We start from the raw sequence: 21174 nt of genomic DNA, 5'->3' as shown, positions 1-21174 counted from the left end.
TCCAGACATTCTCTGCTTTGTGGTTGATGGGTTGGGGTGTAGGTTAATGTCTGGGTAGGTGGCTATGTGACTTCTGATGAGAGGGAGAACCAGGCTCACTGAAGAAGAAGCTGAGAGATCCTGAGGAAGTATGTTTTGGAAAGACTATGTCGAGTCTGTGTATATGAGGATGTGTTTGGGTTGGCAGATGCTGGTGATAAGAGGAACTCCAGCCTAGGCTTGCTTAAAGGATGGGGTAAAACCTGCCTCCTTCTCTTGCCTTTCCTGAGTAGGTGGTAATGGGCTGCCAAGCTCTGTAAGGGTGTGCTCGACTGACCTTGTGAAAGCCTCAGGTAAGGCTGCTGCCACTCTGCTTAGCTTGGCTGCAGAGCATTGTTTAAGAAGCTCTCTTAGAAGACCCACTGCTTTGATTTGGATTTGGTTGTGCTGGCTGTTGTGGTGAAGGCAGTAAACTCAATAAACAACTTCAGTGCTGTAGCACTCAGGGAGATGGGAGCTATGAGTACATTTCAGTGCATGAGAATGAATTCTGGGGAATGTGAAAGGCCAAATCCCCACTCTGGTGCTGCCAGTGTAACTGGTCCAGGGTGCAGAGACAGGCAGCGGAGACCTCCAGCAGTCCTGGAGCCAAATGGCAAAGCACTGTATGGAGCCAGCACAGATAATGGGAGGTGAGAATAAAAGTGCAGCTATCGTGGTTCTCACAAGTGAACTGCCAAAACCCTGAAGCATGAAACCCAGTTAGTTTTCTAACCACTGAGTTTCTGAAAGAAAAGCTAATTTGGTTGTTTTGGTTTTGAGGCATAAACTGAGAGCTTCTAAAGCTCCCTCCTTCCAGCTCCTCTCTTAATGGCCATGCAAATATGTGTTTTTGTCAGCAAACTTAAGCAGGCATGACTGAAAGTCACTTGGGAGGGATGGGGAGGGGGAAAAAGATGTGGTGTTCCTTCACTACGCATTAAAGGAATAATGGAGCCCCTCAGGGAGCAGATGTGTGTGTGGTGACAAAGTACTTTTTAAACTATTATTTCTCTGAGGAGAACTTCACTTTGAAACCTGACAGTGCAGTGCTAGGCAGGTCGTCTTCATGGTATTCCTACAGCGTGATGCTGCCTTTAAGGAAAAGGTGATTGCTGTCTACTTTCCACCAAGTAGGAGGAGGAAGGAAAAATGAGCCAGGTAGTAGAATTGGTGGAAATGTCTTAGGATTTGAGAATATTTGGTTTTAAGGTTTCATTTTCAGGCTTTTCTCTTTCACATTCTTAGGACTAGTCAAATCTCCTCTGTCTCAGACTTCTGCAAATTGAAATCTGTATTTTTTTTTTCCCTTAGTCCAGAGAATATTCCCTTATTAAACCCAAGGTTTGCTGCCCACCTCAGTGCTTCCTACCAGACACAGAAGTTATGAAACAAAAAGCTGTTAACTCTGGAGCTGTCAGCAAGAAGTAAGAGCACCCTGTCACAAGAATATCAACCCAATCTGTCTGTCCCTAAGGGATTTGAAAAATCTCTAAGTAATGGGATCCCTATTTGAAACAATCCTGAACTTTTCAAAACCTCCTCTACCCAAATTTCAGTAGTCACAAATGATTTTGAGATTGAATGTGTGTCTCTCCTGTGCATCAGAAATGCAGCAAAGCTGCAAGGTGAGATGAGTCAGGGAGTCATTTTGAGCTCTGTTGCCATTTCATCACATCTCTGTTCCCAGAATCCTTCCTCTTTACCTGCTGCCTCCTTCAGATCAGCTTTCTGCTACCATCTGCCTTTGGGATTTTCTTTTCTTTCTTTTTTTTTTTTTTTTAATCCATCTACATTTCAGATGCTGTCTGCAGCTTGTTTGTAAAATAAATTGGAAGAGGGCTGCCTGAAAGCAGCCTCCTGAATGCCATGATTTCCATGTCTCCAGACCCAGTTGGCATGGAGTTGATAGTCTATCACAAAAAAAAACACTAACACATATGCTTTCCAGTCTATTAAGAGAGTTAATGGAGCTGGTGAGAGGTGGGTGTGAGAAGAGAGTTAAGTTGGCTTTGGAAGTGAGAAGTTTCCTCAGTGCTTCCAGAGAAGTAAGGAGATAAGTTTTGCTTGTAAGATAGCGTGATGAGCTAGCAGCTGTGGAGAGTGGCAGGGTCAAAGCAGTGACTGCTGGGCACACCGTGGCAGCAATTAGTTCTGCCCATACGGGGAAAGTGAGCTGCCAGTTGCACCCCTCTTATTGCACCCTGTGGAGGGGCTAACAGAAGAGTCACAATTTGTAATATCACAATTTACAACCTTCCGTGGCAAAGATTGCAAAGACGGTGCATTTCTGTGCTCTCTTTCTGACTTCCGCAGACTTCAATAAAGCACTCTAGAAAATGGGAGTGAGTGAGTTATAGCTGGTAGCGTAAAACTCTTCATAGAGATAGATTTGACGTCGCCTGGGCTCCAGTCAATTTCCCAATGGCACATCTATTCTTCCCTGATGACAAGTGTGTCTTTCCTTTTTTCTAGAGCGCTAACTACTAACTTTTTTATTATCACTTTTTTGCTACACTGGGACAGTGAGTTGAGGGCTCAGAGAGGTCAGACCTCCAGAAATAAAGCTCGCTCTTCAGCTGCGAGAGCAGAATCAGCAGAGAACTGTGATGAGGTTGTAACTGAGTTGTAACCTGATTACACTTGCCCACTGTTGGTGCTGGTGGGTGAAGAACATGAAGCAATTTGTATGCACATTCCCAGTTTATCCCATTAAAGTGCTTATTGCTCACCTGCAGAATGAGCAAAAGGTGTGGCAGGTGGTGTTTTTTTTGTTTTTTATTTTTTTGGTTTGTTTTGATTTAAGGAAGGGATCATTTAAAATGTGAAATAAAGCTTATTTCCCAAATGGAAATGGCATAAGGTGACCCAGCATATTTTTAATTATATGTTGTAATATGAAACCATTCTATAATTATGAATCCTCTTCATTTTTATGTCGCTGCTCTTCTCCAGGGAGGATTTCTAACAAGATTCTCTGATTTTGTGAGAGTACAATTGAAAATGCTACATTCCTTTGTAAAACAGTTCCTGGACTTACCTCAGCTATCTACACAGGCATATGGGAAAGATGTCTTTATTCTGAGTATGCAGATACTCTGTTTGTAAAGACAAATGATCTTGTGGGAAACATTTGCATGCACACTAGAGCTCAGGTTTTTGAAACCATATGCAGTTTGCTACTTCCTTCCATGGGCACATAAGCAATCAATAGTTTTGCAGTAGATGTGAACAGCTGGTAAAATGTATCTGTTGGATTACAGGAACCCCCTAGACCTTGTTAAATCAGAAACTCATCTTTCTCAATCTGTCATAGCCTGTGACCAGATTTCAGGCTGGTTGATGATTTCTCCCCTAATTCATTTCTGAGTTATCTGTACCTTGTAGTTTCCTTTCTTGCTGGGTTAGAGAAACACCTAAAGATTGATTGTAAATGATGTGCAGTCTATAGCCTGGTTCCCATGCTGGGAGCCTGGTAAGGCCTGACTTGCTCTGTGGTTATCCCTTGATCCTTTTTCTTCCTAATGTGTTTGGTAATTTCAGAAGACAAAGATTCATTCCCCAATAACTCTTGTATAAGGGTGCAATGGCTTTTGTACCATGTCCTTTTCTCTTGCCATCAGTGAAAGGTAGAACTGATGCTCCCATCCATCACAAGCTGGACACTGAGCCTGACTGATATTTCAGCCCTTTTGGGCATCTCATCTTTTACAGAAGAGTGGGACCAGATTTACTGGATTTTGCCTTTTATTTTTCCTCTTATGTAACCTGAGGCTTCCTCATGATGTTGCAGGACAAGTGCACTGTGAATGCATATATATATACATATATATATATACACTGAGGAGGTGATCCCATCATTGCAAGCCCCCACCAAGCAGAAACCTCTCAGCATCCAAGTCCATCAGGAAGGTCTTGGGCAAGTTCAGTCAGATATAGAGCTGTGCTATTTTCATTTTTGCATTTGGAGCCCCTCTTCTGACTTTGATACAGACAAGCAGAAGCAATCAGTAAACTGCCTGCCCTTACTTGGAATATGGACTGCTCAGGGCATTCATTCCATAGCTTTTAGCAGGACGGCGGAGCAGTGCCAAGGAACCAGGAGTATCCCTCAGCCATATGGAAGCTGCCTGAGCTGTTGAACCTGTGATCTAGGGGGCTCAATTCTCTAAGGAGAGTCACTGCATGGTCAAGTGTCCTCAACAGCCAAGAGACAAGGCTGCCCTGGAGACAGGGGTTCTGGCACATTGAAAGGTCTGACCAAGGACCAAGATTATTTTTTTTCTTCTTCTTTGAGACTACTCCAAAAAGAACTTGCACACTGATTTTTTTTTCATATTTTCTTCCCACCCATCTCTTTACTAAAATACCTGAATAAGGTCCAATTGGTTTATGAATTTCTCTATGCTGTCTGGAGGATCCTTGTAATTCCCCATGGGAAAATCAGTCATACAGAAGGCGTTCAGCAGAGCATGGGGAGGAGGGATGAAATCTGGTAAGGATGCCTGGGAAATCTGCCACAAATGCCTGAGATGTAGAGAGAGGATCAGAAAACCTTGAGGCTCCCAAGTGAGTGTGAGGTTCCAGGTGTAGTTCTCTGATGTGTTTCTTCCCAGCAGAAAGTGGGGGAATCCTTCACCTTTCCTCATCTTACTCTTTCAGCACTGGATTCTTGTTGCTTGGCACCTCCTAACCCTGAGGATAGATAATTTGTTCATTGAATTTTCTCACGCAAGCTGGGAAGCAGAGTCCTTCTGTCAGCTTTAATATATATGTGTGTTTTAATAATGAATTACTGTTGATTTTATACAAATATCTCTAATTAAGAACTTCAAAATCTTTGATGTTTTTTTCCCCCTGCTTCCCTCCCATGCCCACCCCCATCCCACCCTCCACAACCCCCTTCTCGATTTTGTACTTTTTGCTGCTGCTGCTGTTGACACTCCCATGCAATTCAGCCTTGGAGAAATAAATATTTGTTTAGCTGTTCTCCTGCTGTGCCTGCTCAGTGCATTTGCTTAATGATGACTTGAGTTCAGCTTTGCAAGGGTTTTAGAGCAAGAGATTCAGAGAGAACAACAGACTCATTTGTGGACAACCTGACCCGTGTTCTTTCCCCCCTTTCCCCAGAGTAGAGTTTGATTAAATAAATGTGAATGCAAAACGCTCCTTCTTTGCCATGGGTTTTCATAGTCTTTGTTTCAGCATTATCAGTTGCCAAGATCAGTTCTGGTAAGCAATCAATTGTCTGTGTGTTTATTTTTCCATCCTATTTTTCTTGAGTTGAGACAGTGAGTAGAAGGTTGAACTCAAGCAAGTACCTGCAGTCCTTCCTTGCCACTACTTGAATTGTTTTGAATCTGGAATTTTCTTCTTTTCATCTGAAATACAAAATCATGTTCTGGCTTGTAACATTTATTCTAGAGCCAAGCCCAAGCTGCTGTTTCCAAACTTGCATGTGTTCATATTTGAAAGGTTTACATTATATTTTCTCTCCCTCACCCTCCTTGAGTCAAATCAGAGATCTTTCTTCTTAGTGAAGATATCAAGTTGATCTGTGCCATCAGACTTTTTGTTGTTATTTTGTTTTGTTTGCAATATGGGGACAAAGTTAACATTCAGACTCTACATTTGTGCATCTAAGTGAAGCCCCAGCCCTGGAAGTGTAGCACTACCTGGTAAAGAAATGAACAGATGATTTTATTAATGAGATGATTTTATTAATGGTGTGGCCACCATTTGAAGGTTTGTGTTTTTTTTTTTTTCTTTGCACAGGTGAAACTGGAACTTATCTTACAAAAAAAAAAAAAAAAAAAAAAAAGGAGAGAGAAAAGGAAATAAAATTACAACATAAAATAGCATTATAAAATGCTACTTCCAAACTCTGGAAAGATCTAAATTTTGTTTTCTTTTTTGGCCATTTAAAAATCCTTCTTCGAATTATTTACTTATGCTTCACTTCTGAAATATGTCAAGTATAATTTTGCCAATAACTAGATCCAACTTCTGAGCTATTTTCTGCCAGAAAGCAAAAATCACTTCAGTGAAGTAATACATCAGATCTCTCTTCATCTATTTCCAGCTGATGAGGTTTCAGCTTATAGCAGAGATTGTTTTTTATTAGGCCCTGAGTACATGACCTGGCACTTGTGCAGCTGAGTTTCATCTGCGTACTATCACTCCAGTTCTCAAAGTCATCCCACTGCTTTTTTTTGTATGATACTCAGAGCCTCCTCCATAATGATGATTCATTCCACATTGTGTCATCAGCAAATTTTGTTGGCATGGTCCTCCTTTACTGTGCCAAGGACTGTGATGAAAATATTATGTAAGATTTATATCAAGAATAATCTCTGAGGAATTCAACTAGTAACCTTTCTCGAGCCTGATTGAAATCATGGGAAATACAGATATAAAAAGGAGCTCGTGTCCAAACTGTATCCCAAAGATAGATGGACAGATACCTGACAGATACTTGCCCAATTTGTTCTTAAACGTAGTTGATGAGATTCCATAATCTTCATAGATGTTCTATGTCAATCAGTACCTGAGTTTCCTAACTATGGGAGCATTTCTGTGCCCAGTGTCTGTCCTAAATCACTTCTCTATCATTTCTCTAGTTTTTTTCCTGTGGTGAGCAGTGCCATGTTCTGACACGTTGTCTTCTTCTTTGAGCTGGCTTCGTACATGCTTCGTACACCCATATTCACCAGCTGATGCTTTTGTACATTAAATGTTCCACATTCATTTGAACATGAAGCACAGTCCATTGAAATCAGTGTGTACCTCCAAGAGTATGATCATCTTCCTTTCTGTTTCTGATCTTAAGTGAAGACAGAGCTTTCCTCAGTTCCAGAGTCTTGGTAGTCTTTTGAAAACTTTGCAGGTATTCAGAGAACTTTCCCTCTTCCAAACCTCCTTGAGTATTTCATTCCATAGAACAAATTAGCAATTAATTTCCCCATCAGTTCTTAAGAGCGCTTTATCTCCCTGTCCAGGTATTCAGAGCATCCTCAAGTTTCCTGACATGCAATTTGAAGAAAATTATATGATAAGTATATAGCAGAATACATTCTGTGTACTTTTTACCACAAAGCTAAATATTATGTTACCACAAAGACGACGTCACATTTAGAAAGCTCTATATATAATGCTAATAAGAAACCCAATTCCATCTTACTCTAATTAACCTGGAAAGGCTTCCTTTTTATAACATGAGAGCCTTGAAAACATTCTGAATGCTAATAAACCCACAGGTATTTCCGTTCTTTGTCTTCTGGTATACACTATTCATCAAGAATTGTTGCTTATTTCAGTGTTAGCATGACTCTCTCAGTCTACAGGATTTTAACATTTTGAATGATTGCATCTCTTCTATTTATTTATTTATCTTATTTACTAGAAAAAAAAAAAAAGAGTCGTATCCCCTGGTTCTGATAAGATTTGATACATACTAACATTGTGTTAGTAAAAGAAGATGCCAGGTTCTATAGGAGGACCCCCTGGATAGCTCAGATAATTCACCGTGGGCACAATGACTGAACCATAAGCTATATGTTAAGGGTTCTTTATGTTTCTCTGGCAATGTGAAAATCTCAGTGCAGAAGATACTAAGACTTTCTACACAGTCAAACCAAGTTGGATCTGCTATGCTTCTTTTTTTTCTCCTCTCTCTAATGGTCATTAGGTTGTGCTAAGCCCAGACTGACTCAGTTTAATGGTTATTAGGTTTTTGATAGGGTCTGGTAGCCAAAATGAAATCAGATTCCATTTTTCTGTTTAGTTGGTAGAAATAGGCTCTAAGACTTAAATCAACCTGATGATCTCCCCTTGAGTGTCAAGATGTCATGCCTTCAAAGGAGAGCTAAAGCTCATTTATGGAAATACTTGGAATCCTTCCCTCCACCCCTCAAATGAATAGCCATAAAGCTGTATGGTTCTTAAAGCCAGATCTTCAGTAATAGCACAAAATACTGTCCTTTGTACTGTGCTGCTAACGCTGTTAAATAGTGTAGTATATTTTTCCACCCAGAGAGCAACATCCAGTTAACATTCTAAGTTAGTGAAGTGGAAATTTGTGTGACCTAATTTAAGAATTAATCAAATATCTTAGGTAAAAAAGTTTCACTAAGATGTAAATACTATTGTATTTCTACTTTGCTTAAAGAGTCTAGGATAAGGAGTTGGGGGGAATGCTTATGGTATAGGAGAATGCAGCAGAGAGAAGGAACTAAATATTCAAATAATGATCCATCATAACTTCTGAGATGGAGGGTCTGGAGAGTTCCCTTTTGGCTCGTGTATACAACAGGCTTTCTTTAAGTATTATCCAAAAGGGAAGGAGAAAAGCTAATGTGACTTGTGAACTGAGATTAATTTTGTGAAAGTTTTCAAGATGTTATTTATAGCCTATACACCACAATTGTATTTCCATTAATGGTCTCTCCAGGCCACCATTGAAAAATATCACAGTCTCAAATAACATAATTGGGATTTGGCAACGCGAACTTTGCTGTTTTCTGTTTTAACAGACTCCTTCCCAACCCTTCCCTTGTTCCACTCATGAACTCTTCATGTCTTTGTGTTCTTTCCTCTGCAGTCCAGTACATCCTTCAACCGAGATGCTGTGAAAGCAGGGACAGGCAGGCGTTTTCTTGGTGGGCTGTTAAATGATACGTCCTACTGCTACACACTGGAAGTCTCATTCTACAGCTACATCGTGGCTGGAACTACAACTGCTGTCCCCTACACAGAAGAAGCATGTATCCTTTTGAAATCCTGCCTCCTCTTGCAGCGCACGTGAACTGAGCACTTAAGGTAAATACTTCTATCTCAATAAGAGTTTGCTGAGATAGGAACACACAAGTAGAAATGTGAGTCTGCTCCTGATGCTTTAATTTCCCTCATATTGATTCTCCATACTGTGGAAATTCAAGAAGAGAAAGGCATATTAGATCAAATAAGCTATTTCCCTCTTGTAGGAGATTGTCTCACACACTTATTACAGAAACTAGTCCTGGAGAGCCTCTGATCCATTCCCTTCCACAGTCTTCCATTTCTTTCTTCATTTCTCCCCTTATTCTCTCATTATACCTGTGTTTGTATCATTGTTTTAATAGCAGGTTGAAAGTACATCTTTGGTGCTGAGTTAAAATATCTTCTCTGCCTTTGAACTGCAGCCAAAAGACTCTAAAGGGTCCATTAGGTTCTGCAGCTGCCTCAGGGCCAGATCTTTAATACTGGTTGACAAAGAAATGGAAAGCAAGCTCTACAAATAAAACTGACAGAGTTGTTCGCATTTTTGAGGACTCGTGTACATGCAATGTCTCATTGCTCAAAAAACACGTATCCATCTGGCTATCTCAGTGTATCAACAATTTGTAGAATTCTGGTCTAATGATCTGTTTTTATGTTTTTCTTTTACTTTTTGTCATTGTGCTTAATCAAATAACTGGCACCCACACCTTAAGCTTGGGCGTGTTGTTTCATTTTGTCATTCTATCTTGGTAGCTTTTGAAGTTTCCACAGGTTTAGAAATATTGCAGAGGGAGGAAGATTAGCTGTGATTGCCTATTTACCTCTCCACTGCATTTTGGAAGTAGGGGAAGGTTTACAGCTTTAGGGTAGCGAGGGAAAATTTTTCATATGACACATAATTCTTCACTATCTGTGTATGTATGCACATGGTGGGAGAACCGGGGAGAAAGAAAAAAATTCTTAATCATTTGGGTGTGTTTTTTGTTGTTGTTTTTTTGGTTTAGTTTCTCTTAAAGCAAAATTTGGAGGAAGAAGGGGACTGAATATATCAAGGTGATTTAGAACACTTTATCATTTGAAATACAAGCTCCTTTTTGCCCAGTAAGGTTAAATATCTCCAAGGAATAACTTGCACAGCACACGTATATACTGCATCTTGCCACTGAGAACAAAATGTTCATGTTGTTAGGTTTGGGTACTTATTTTCTTACGTTGGTATTTTGGCCTTTTAAGAACATGTGCCTTAGTTTCACTTTTAATTTTCCTCCTCACTTAGTACTCATTGTACTGACAACTGCTTATTTATCAGCCTTATTTATCAAAAGCAGTTTTAGCAGTGAGGAGTGGGAAGAGTCCCAACACAAATGAGATCATGATTCCCTTGGATACATTTTTCTTGATGACTTGTAGGTCATGCTGGCTTAGTTTCTTTTTCCATGAAGGTTTTTTTATTGTGCTTCACATTACAGAGGTTTTGGGTGTGGGGTCTAGTGTCTCTACCCATTTGCTTGGTTTGTCTTCTTCAGACAGCTGCATTATTCTCAGCTCGCTCATTGTACCTGTCAGCAGCAAGCAGGCTCCAGTTCACAGATAACCTTCTTGTTGGTGAGGTGTGGCAAACTCAGGTATTGACTTGATTTCCACAGTCCCAGATTTACCTAGCTGAGTGAAAAAGGAGAAAAGGCTGGTTTTGACCAGACTGGCAGAGAGCAAGCAAGGAAGACTGCCCATGTAGTATGCACTGCTGGCATTTTGCCTTGGGTAGGTTTTATTATTTCCTTTTCAAAAGGATTCAGGAGGGTTGCTTATGACAGCTCTTCCTCATGTGTGCAGTTTCCTAGTTAGAGAAAGAAATGGAGCTGCTTGAGGCAGTCTCTGGGCTGGTCTGCTCTAACACAGGAGCGGCTGGATTTATGCACACTGTATCCTGGCAAGGGAGAAGTTTCATCTCACAGAAGTGCCTGTGACCAAAAGTAAAACAACTGCAGAATGTTCCCATTTAGCTTGAACAGTTCTTCCAAGCTATTTGCAAGTCAGTGATTAATTAATGCTCAGATTTTTTAATGGACCTGAACCAAAGACACAGGCAGTCAGCTCGCATTGGCCTCCAAGGACAGGCGTGCTTCTATTAACTATCTAGCTACATGCAGACAGCAAGTCAAGCAAATAAATGAAGAAAATACAGTGAGCCCAAATACCGTGAACTGATAGGGAAAGTTTGCAGGAAATCTGCCTTCAAAGCCTTATTTCTTAGGAGTTTTTTGTTGTTGTTGTTGCTTTGTTTGTTTGTTTTGTTTGTTTGTTTGTTTTGTTTTGTGGTTTTTTTTTTTTTTACTTTCTTAGGATGAACATCCCACCGTGATGCTATTAGGTTATAGAGTTGTTTTATTGTTGTTTTATTTCGTTTTTGAATAGAAACTGGATCAGGGTGGCTGAAATTGTTCAAAGCTTACAGTGTTAGATGACAAAGTACAAATTGAGACTAAGCTTCCAATTTGGAGAATGGACAGAATTTATGCAACCCACAGTCTTGAGCAGAGCCTATGGAGGACACCATACCCCATATTCAGAAACGAGCTATACTAGCTCATGTAGAGATCAAAACAACTGATAATCTCCAGATTCTACAAAGGTATTTATTTAGCCCAACATTTTTCTAGAGTTGCCTGGTAGAAATAAAGCCATCTGACAGGTGAGAAAACTGAACAAACTGTGAATAGTCTTCTGTTTGCACTGGTGGCATACAATTCTACCTGTCAGCCTCTTTCATTTACAGCATTCATGGCAAATAAGATCACAGTACCACCCCCTTTCATGCCATTGTACAAGGGTATGAATTTTTTTTTTTACTCTCTTCATGTTCCTTAGGGTTTAGGTGCTAACACCACAGTCTGTACAAGCCTTTATGTGAGCCTGTATTAGATATGTTTCTGCACTGGATAAGATTATGCATTTTGTTCAGACTTGCATGACTGAAACATACTTAGCAATTGTTGAGATAAATGGGTACCTTACATATGTGAAAATGGGAGATGAACTTTCAGCATAATAGTGTTACTTAAATTCTGACATTGTCAGTGTGGGCAGTAACTTTTTTTTTTCAACAAGAAAAGAAGAAAATTAAAAATAGCAAGGGAAGGTATCATTAAAAGTGAAAATCTTTTCCCAGTTTCTCCAGTTAGTATGACTGAATATATTCTCCAAAATTAATACCTCAAAGATTGAGCATTCAGAGGATTACATCTAGATTGTTCTGTTAAACAAACAAACAAACAAACAAGCACAGAATTTACTTTAAATGAAATCTGGGAGTGAAGGAACTTCCATCACTCTGTGCAGTGTGTGTATGCTTGGGGATCCCAGCATCCTGTGGGGTGATGGATTTCTGTTCTCTTCAAAAATAAAGAGAGCTAACATGGTTGTATGAATGTCTCAGGCCTTTATTAGCCCGATGTAGGTGATGGTTATTGCTGGAGTGCCTCTTGTGCTTTGCAGGATGGAAATGCTGCATCAGGTGTAACTTCCTGAATGTCCTGTTACACATTCTTTAAGAGGTACGTGTGTGCTTGGTAGGTCTGTGTCTAACTGATAGGTACCCTACGATAACATGTGCTGTAGATAACAGTGAATGGACTTTGTTTCGAAGGCATAATAAAAAAATTGTGGGCTTGTTGGAAGTAAGTGGACAGAGAAATGTTTAAAACCCTTCTCACACATGCACATGTTTGATGGCAACTGATTAAAAGGTGGCATAGCAACAGTTTGCTCAGCATCAGGTAATGAAGCTTTAAAATGAGCTGATACGCTTCCATAAAATACCATGTTTTACTAGGCACTTACTGGGCTTATGACACAAAGCATGTAAACTGTCCACAGCACTCGCCACCAGCAGCTCAGCTGCTGAGCTGTCTGGATACACACCAGCCTCAGAGCTGGGCAAGGAGCAAAGGATAAAAGAGGGGGAGGAAGGATGAAACCCCAGCTGCAGGACTCAGCGCTGCTCTGATAGCACACCCAGAATTGCTTTTTCACTGTAGCTGCTGAGCAGCAGCCATCACAGCCTGACCTGAGAGTGGCAAGTAAAGGAGCCTCATATCAACAGTTTTCAAATCTATTGGGTTCATTTTTTTAGAGTGTTTGAGTAGGATCCCTGCTGCACAGCAGGCAGCCCATAAGAGAGCATAAAGGGTTTCGCTCCTCCAAAGCCTTGCCATGAGGTGGAAGATAGAAATGATGGAGATGAGGCAAGGATTGGTATGATTGTAGCCCAGTAGCTGTAGAGAGAATAATCATCCACATAGGTGGGCAACAGAACTAGCAACGTGTCCTCAGCTGTGGTGTGTTTTAATCTTAATGGTTTCTCTCAGGTGGGGGAGGCCCCCACCCAAAGACAGGCCTTTAATCATCTATGTATATGGATTTACTTGTTGAAGTCACTTCTGAGTGGAGCAGGAGATGGGGTGTCTGATGGAATGATTCTCCTTTGTACGGCTAAGTGCATCAATTTACTTCTTTGATTCAAAGCCCTCAATATATAGAATGAATTTAATGATACTTCTTTTGGAAAAAAAAAAACGAAAAAAAAAAACACTTCGGAAGTAATGGGTGAAGAACACAGAAGTAAGAGATATTCCTACTATTCTCCCAAGGTAAGTCTTTTCACATCACAAACAGCTGAGAAATGAGTTTGATACTTTAACACTATAGCTGAACCAACTTACAGTGATATGATTTGGTATTTTCCATTTCACTGTATGTGTTGAACCGGAAGCTTTGCATCCATTAAACAAGGCACAGTTGCACTGCTAAACTCTCTGCCGTGTTTATGGACATAAAAGATGTCTTTATGTGGCTACAGCTTGCATGCATACTGGTACACGCAGAATGAAAGCTTAGATCGACTGGAGTCTCTTCAGGCACCTAGCAGGTACTTGAATCTTGGACTGTCAGCACAGTTGGGACCACCAGGTTTGCTCTTATTCTTAACTTTTAAGCCTGCTGCTTGACCACAGGGGATTTGAGAACTTAAATCCGCTGGAGGAAGCAGTCATTTGCTTATACCCAGATTCCTCTTTGAGTACTTGGATCTCAGTAGATGCTTGTCCTGGGGAAAAGAAATCTGTATGCAAACTGCAATTATAGTAAAGGCATCTATAACTTTTAGAGCTTCATGGATCTGCCAGTCCTCTAGGGCAATGTACTTGGCTATTTGGGCTTTTTTACATTTCTGTTTTTAGAAACTGCCTGCCCTGATCCTCCTTGCCGTGTTAAGAGAAGATCCTCACAAGCCAGATTATAGCCCTTGCAGGTTTGCTCCCACCCAATAAAGGCAACATTACTAGCAAAAGCCAATGAGGTATGAAAGGCTGTGCTGATAAAGCTGAGGGAGCTCTGCAGAGGTTACCCAGTGTGCTTTATGTTTGAACTTGAGTTAGAGCTTGTTGCCAAGATGATTTCCAAGTCAGTCAGGCATATACTCAGCAAAAGACCTCCAGAGGTCTACTTCTTCATCCTTCTTCTGTTAAGCTCCTAGAAACAGGCTCCTTTCTGTGTGTTGGAAAAAGTGGCATTAATCCTGATTCTGCAGAGATTTCCCTAAGAGTGACCTCCTTGCACATCATCTCTCCACTATTTGGTTCTTTCTCAATACCATGTTTTGGGCTGTCTTTGAGGAAAGAAAACAAAATCCTCTTTCAAATCCCCAGTCTGTGTGAAAGAGTGTCAAGGTTTACAGCCACAATTTCAAATGCTCTTAATATTACTGGAAGCATAGAGTTAAATTATAGAGTTGTAAAGTTACTTTATAGTGATAATGCTGTCAAGCATCAATATCTCTGCCCCAGGGCACCATGGAAACTCAGTTAATGATATAAGAAGCTGATATTTTTCAGGGTTGCAGCTGTTGGCTCATACCCAGAAAGAATCTGCGTGTTTGTTCATATCAGATATATACAGGGGGACCTGCTCAAAGAAAATTAAGAAACAGAAAAAGTCTGTTTAACGAAGTGCAGTGGAATGAAAGTCAAAAGTAGGGTATGGTGTTCCCATACACATACCTTGTTCCCCCACAGAGTTCAATATACTGGACAGTGCTGTAGAGAGATACTTAATTTTGCTGTAAGGGAGGGAGTTGGGGGGAGGGAGTGTGTATTTGTATGTAGATTTGTTTATCTAGTCGCCTGTAGCATTGACTGCATCAATCTATGCAGACACTGTCTGGGAGTATCAGTAAAGAAATGGAAATTAAGGCAAGTGACTAGAGTCAAGTTAGGAATATCTATAATTTTTGTAATGGATTTCTTAGTGTGTGCATCCCAAAGTGCTTTGATAGCCTCAGATGAAAGATGCTATAAAAGTGCAAAGTGCTATTATAAAGGTGAGGTTTTTTTTCTTTTAAAGAAAGGGTTTATTTATTTATTTCTGAAATGCAGAATATCACTCTTGGAAGGTATCTTCAAAGCATTTCCTGGGGATTTAACTATATGATTCCCATTACCTTTTGGCTGGGAGCCAGGTATCAAACACCATGCACATGGGGAAATGGTCTTTCAGTTAACTGCTGCATTCAGAGTGGTCATGAGTAACTAGGTCATTTCTCTGCGTGCCCAGGTGCTTTGCACACCTCCTGTTCTGTAAGCATTCACGTGGCTTTCTGTGGGGAAGGAGGGCAAGCAGGTCAGACTCACAGGCCTGTTTTATATCCAAGTGAAAGGAAGTGTACAACTGAGGACCTAGTCTGGATGAAGCATCAGATGTACTGTGAGCCCACCTGTCCTGTCAGGCACAAGTCAGGCTGAGCAGCAGGTGGGCACTGGGCTTTGCTCTAGAGCTGTGGTGTCTCCAGATGCTGTGTGTCACGAAGGAGGGAACCCATAAGGGTGTGGATTATTTTCCTTCCTCTTGTGTGCACAGGTTGCTTTCCTGAGGATGGTAAGGTGCAGGGAAAAGAAGAGATGGTTGGTGTGGGACCAGAATATAAGCAGGCTGCGTACAGAAATGGACTAGAAGCTCAGAAGTACTCTCAAGTCAGTTTTAGCCATAAATACAGGAGCTTAGCTTCTTTGAAGAGCAAGTGCAGGAAGATTTCAGAAGCTGTGAGCCTGGGCTAGGGAATTTGCACAGGGTGACTTGAGAGCTCTCAATATTTACAGCCCTATTTGGGAGTAGGGACCCTGTGGACAGTTGGAGCATAGTGTCTTACAGAGGCACATGTGCAAATATCGTCCCTGCCTTCTGCCAGCTGTCTTCAATTCAGTGCTGGTGGAGAATGTGCTCTTTGGCCCAGGTAGGGCTATATCCAGTGACAGGAGAAGACCGCTACCTATAAGCCAGCCAAGATGAAGAAGCCCAGCTCCAAAAATGATCTTATACCCAATTCAGCCTTTGGGGTTTCAGCTCAGAGACTGTATGTTAACCGGTGCTAGACTATCACTAAGGCTTTACTGATCGAAATCCCCATCACTGCTTTCCATTCAAGCTATCAATGGCTTGTGGTTGCTGTAAGGCCAGCTTAGTCAGTGGACTGTAAACACAAAGCTCTGTAATTCAAAATGTTCTTGTTGGTGGTATAAAAATTCATTTGACTGTTAATAAACATTGTTACATTTGTCCATTAGTATTTCTTTTACACACAGGAGAAAGTAACTTTAACCCAAGCTCAAGTGATGCTTCCATGGCTGGAAGGTGAAGTTGATTTACATCATTGATTGCAGAGTTGTGGCTAATATATGTAAGGGGGAAAGCTCCCTCCATGTGCAGCTATCCCTTTTGCATCCGATTCTCAAGGTCTTGAACACTTTTCAACTGGCTTTTCCATAAACTTGTGTTTTTTTCTTTGTCTTATAAGCAACTTAGACAAAACTAAGCATATGGAACTGATAGCAAGGCTCTTGGGTGCTCAGAACACCATACAAATGCTATTAGACCCGTAGTTAAAATAATTCTTTGGTAAATGTTAAATTCCTATTAGTAACACTTGCTAAACTTAAGTGCAAAGGAAAGGGCAAGGCTAATCTGAAAGGCAACGGAGAGCAGGGCTTAAAAGTTATTAACAATTTGTTGGAAATGTCTGAGGGGGGTGGTTAATATGACTAAACAGTAACATCTGTGGGTTGAAGATTTAGGTTGGGAGAGGGCTTTAGCCAGTGATGTGCTTTGGAGCTTTCCCAAATGTCAATGGGAACAAAGAGAAAAAAAGCTATTCAGGATGAAGCGCTTTTCAAAAAGCAATAAACAGAAAAATTGCAGTCGGTGTCTCTTTGATAGGTCTCTGCATGCTATTCTGCTAGCCTGTACTGGTGTTTGTGTGTCTCTGTGTTTGTCATATTTCCCTTCTTCTGCCCCTTCACTTTCGGCTGGGTCTTCTCCTCTGTGCCTGGCCATTTTGTGTCTGTATCCTCACCATCTTGTTTGTGGCTTTAGGTCATTATCCCTACCCCTTGCATGTGTCTTCCATGACTTTTTGTCACCTCATTGGATTTTTTGCAGATGGTGTTTCATTGTTCAGACACGCCCAATTTCTGCTTTTTGCCCACTGTGTGCTTTCTTTCAGCTAAACTATTCCTTCTTTTATATTTTGCCACCTGAAGGCTCAGCAGGTCTTTTTGGTGATTAAAGGGAATTCTAGGGAAGGAACAGAAGCTATTTTTTACTACTACATCTTTAGTTTCTCAGACCAATATCCCAAAAGGGCATCAGAGACATTTTTTTAGGAAACTCAGCAAAGAAATTAGTGTCTTGCTATATGTGTATCTGTCTGTCTCAGCTGCTTGACCAATTGCAACCAAATTTGACAGTGATGAAGGTCTCAGAGATATTACATTCCTACAAGTTTCATGAAAAATAGCTGGCTGAATGAGTACAGAGACCAAAATTAATCTTTCTACTAGGGACAGCTGCATCTCTATTGTTAGAAACCAGAGGAGGATAGTAGGAAAGTCGCAGGAAACAGATCCCACATCTCATCACCCTCCTGGGCCTGTCATTAATGACTAGAGACCATACTTCACTTTCCTTTTCTCTGCAAGCTTTTATTGCTAACATCTCTGAAAATCTTAAAGGATATCTCGTGGCATCCTGAAAAAGCAGATTGCATCTTCTCTATCAAGCCACTGTTGAAAGGGGTGAAAAACGTGGCAGGTACAGTCCATGGGTGAAATGAATACACATTCAAGGCAAGGCCGCTACATGCTCACCCCAAGCCAATAGCTTTTCTTGTAACCTAGAAGTGACACTTTGTCCAGGGCTCACAGCAGCAAAGTCTGAGCATGTTTCAGTCAGAAAGTAAAGATAATCTGCAGCTTTGATCTAGTGTTCAGAAAGGTCACCTTTGTGTTTCTGTAAGAGCGGGATGAGTCTGATTCTCCCATGTCTCAACTCTTAATGGAACAGCCAAATCAGCTCAGATCAAAATCAGTCCTCCGCAGTGTCTCATCTCTGATAGAGGCCAAAAGAAAAAGCCTGAGAAGGATATAATAATAGAATAAGCAAATAATAATACTTCCTCTGAATATTCTCCCAGCTTCAAGCAATTAGTGGTTTGGGATCCCACAGCTATAGATGTTGATTATGTCTGTGGTAACACTCAATGGATTTGTCTCCCATGAACCTGTATGAATTTTTAGTATACACAGCACTCCTTGCCAGGGATTTCCACAGCTTAGCAATGTCTTGTTTGTTTTAAACCTACCACCTGCATGCTTTATTTTGTGATTCCTAATTTTTACACTGGAAGTGGCATTGATCCCCATCTGCTTTCCCCACGGTGCTCATATCAGTCCTCTTTTTTTCAAGTTTGAAGTCTCCTAGCCTACGTAGTTATTCTCTGAATATTTATCTCGTACACTGTGAGTGGGAAAATATTACCAGATCAGAATCATTTCTGGAGTTGGTATATCATCTACACTTTCCTTCCAGATATACACAACTCTGTGAGTTGCTAAGCAATGGAGAATCAACTCCAATGACTCTAACGGCAGTGTATGTACTTGCTGTGCACTATGGTTACTGCTTTTGCTCAGGATAAATCCTGCCCTGGTCACAGACGCAGGTATAAGCAAGAAAATGAGAGATACAGCTTTCAGCTTCACAGTACACACTGTAATCATCGTGTGTCCAGCTCCTCATGCGCTTAACAGTCTGTGTGTGTTCTGCTGTACTTTTCCATTTCCTACAACTTATGAGGGATTCAAAGCCCGTTAAGGTAACTGAATTTCTGTTCAGCATAGGCTGGGGTTCTGGTCATCTGGTGAGGAGAGCCTAGGAATCAACTGCTGCTGCATGGCTTGTGAAAACTGCTGTATTAAAGCAACATCCCAAATACCTTGCTTTCTGTCAGTATGATTGGTGTGCATTACTCTTTCTTGGCAAACCGACTCCTGGATTACATACTCCCACAGTCGGGTTGCGTGTATGGTTCTGTCAGGCTACTTACTACTTTCTCTAAAATTAAGCAACCTTTATTAAAGCAGCAGCTGTCATCTGGTGCCACAGAAGACCAAATGGCAGGTAAAAACCCATTAATCCTTTCTTCATCTCCCAGTCCCTCAGAAATCCAGTGTGTAGGTAGCTACCTGAGACCCCATGTGTAGCAGAGCATCACGTGTACCAAAAGCTTATGTGGGTCTGGTTTCTGCAGACATTTGGCTGGAGCAGTGTTGAAGAAGATGTACAAAGTGAGATTTCTTTCCACCATCTCAGTACATGACCAATCTCAAACTTCTTTTCAATAAATTCTTAAACAGGCTACTCAAGCGGAATATAAGAGGCTTAATCAAGGTAGGGGATGGGAATGGCTTGGAGGATTCAGTTGTCCTCCTCAGTGCTTTCTAAAGGAGGGGCAGCTGGATTGCTAACAGCTACGAGGTAGAGGCAGGACCACATGGTTTTGCCAGCCCAAGGGGAGAGAGTCTATAGTACTTTGGTCCCATTATTCCCGTTTTCAAGCCTTTTCATCTTTGAGTTGTTGTGGATTTATTCAAGGTCTGGTAAGTGGCTGGTTCTGTAGACAGAACATAGCTTCAAACTCCTCACCTCCTACTGCTTAGTAGCAGTAATACCTCACCTCAAGAACACCATGACTGTGTCTGTTAAGTCTCACATCCTCATATTCTTGCTTTTTTAGGATTTAAGGATTTGATACCATAAGGATTTAAGGTTGGGCCCTTCCTGGGCCAATAGAGTTATCATCCTAGTGTCCTTTCTTCCCTGCTTAATGATTCCTGTTTGCACTGCATCCCTCACATGTCTGCCAAGTAGAATTTGTTGCATTGACTTTCTTTCCAAAGCCCGCCAGGAAGGACAGCTTTCCTTCAACCAGGATGCAGAAAGGGCCTATGTCTCCAGAACCATCAATATTTTTCTTGAGATGATAAATGAACTGCCAATAAACTGAGGCAGCTGCCAGATTTATCTGAGAAACAGACCTTCAGACCCAATTTGTCCGTGCTTGGTTTATTTATGTGTCTGGAAACTTCGGAGAGGCAAACAGAGGACTAGCCACTCTGGGGGAGCCACTGAGAATTAGATGGTATAGATAGATGAAGTGGGACTTTATGGACTGATTCAGATACATTAGCTATTACTCTGTGCTAGCGTTATCTCAAACAAGAAAATGGCTTGAGATTCATCACTGGGAACACCACAGAAAAGAAACAAAAGTCTCTCAAAGCCAGACCTAACTTTTCATACTTGCTGTATCATTCAATTTGTTTTTCTCCATCTCTTCTCATCTTTCTTGCCTACAATTCTTTTTTTTTTTTTTTTTTTTTTTTTTTTTTTTTTTTGCATAACATCTGACATTTTTGTGTTGTTGGCACGATTTTTCTAAGGAGATGAGACGTGGCTGATCATGCTGGGCCTGGAGGGATGGGACCCATGTATGCACTGCAACAGGTAAGGTTTGCAGGGACACCAATCTTTTATTGAACCGGCTGATACAACTGGAAAAAGCAGGCAGTATTTAGTTTTAGGGCACTATTTATCTTCTGCTGGGCAGTTTTCATGTGTGTTTCATATACGTTCACTATTCACCCCAAAACTTCTGAGCCCATTTTTTGGTTCCAACCAAAATTGGTAGAGAGAGACAGAGTGCTCAGAGGTATTATATTTGGACAATTTTTCTAAAAATAGAAAGGAAAGTCTCAGCTGATGCCTGTGTTTTGGGAGGAACAGGAGTAGGGACAGGACATCGGTATTTCCACTGTTGGTGGGGCAATTTAATTTCAATGGGGGTTGTTAAGCAAGGTCAGGGAAGCAAACCCAGTGAGGATGAGCACTCAGTGTCCACTCTGAGGAGGCGATTGGAGGCCCAGCAGCCTGGTGCCCCTCTGTGCCTCCCAGTGCAGCCAGGTTGGGCGTAATGAAGTGGTTTCCCCCTCCCCACCTTGCCTGCCTGCCTGG

General features: G+C 41.2%; 1 protein-coding gene across 7 annotated transcripts in view; it reads left to right on the top strand.

Annotated features, from left to right (window-relative positions):
* The window catches only part of BEND5 (BEN domain containing 5), a 923615-nt gene that overhangs the window by 828887 nt on the left and 73554 nt on the right, over positions 1–21174 (top strand). For all 7 annotated transcript variants that reach the window (XM_027463542.3, XM_038182817.2, XM_038182813.2 and 4 more), the window contains one exon: positions 8618–8780. In XM_027463542.3, coding sequence (XP_027319343.3) covers positions 8618–8780 — 163 coding nt within the window. The remainder of the gene's footprint in view (positions 1–8617; positions 8781–21174) is intronic.

The sequence above is a fragment of the Anas platyrhynchos genome, chromosome 8 (assembly GCF_047663525.1).
Source record: "Anas platyrhynchos isolate ZD024472 breed Pekin duck chromosome 8, IASCAAS_PekinDuck_T2T, whole genome shotgun sequence".
NCBI lineage: Eukaryota > Metazoa > Chordata > Aves > Anseriformes > Anatidae > Anas > Anas platyrhynchos.
The sequence above is the reverse complement of the archived record's forward strand: the minus strand, read 5'-3'. Positions and strand labels throughout refer to the sequence as shown.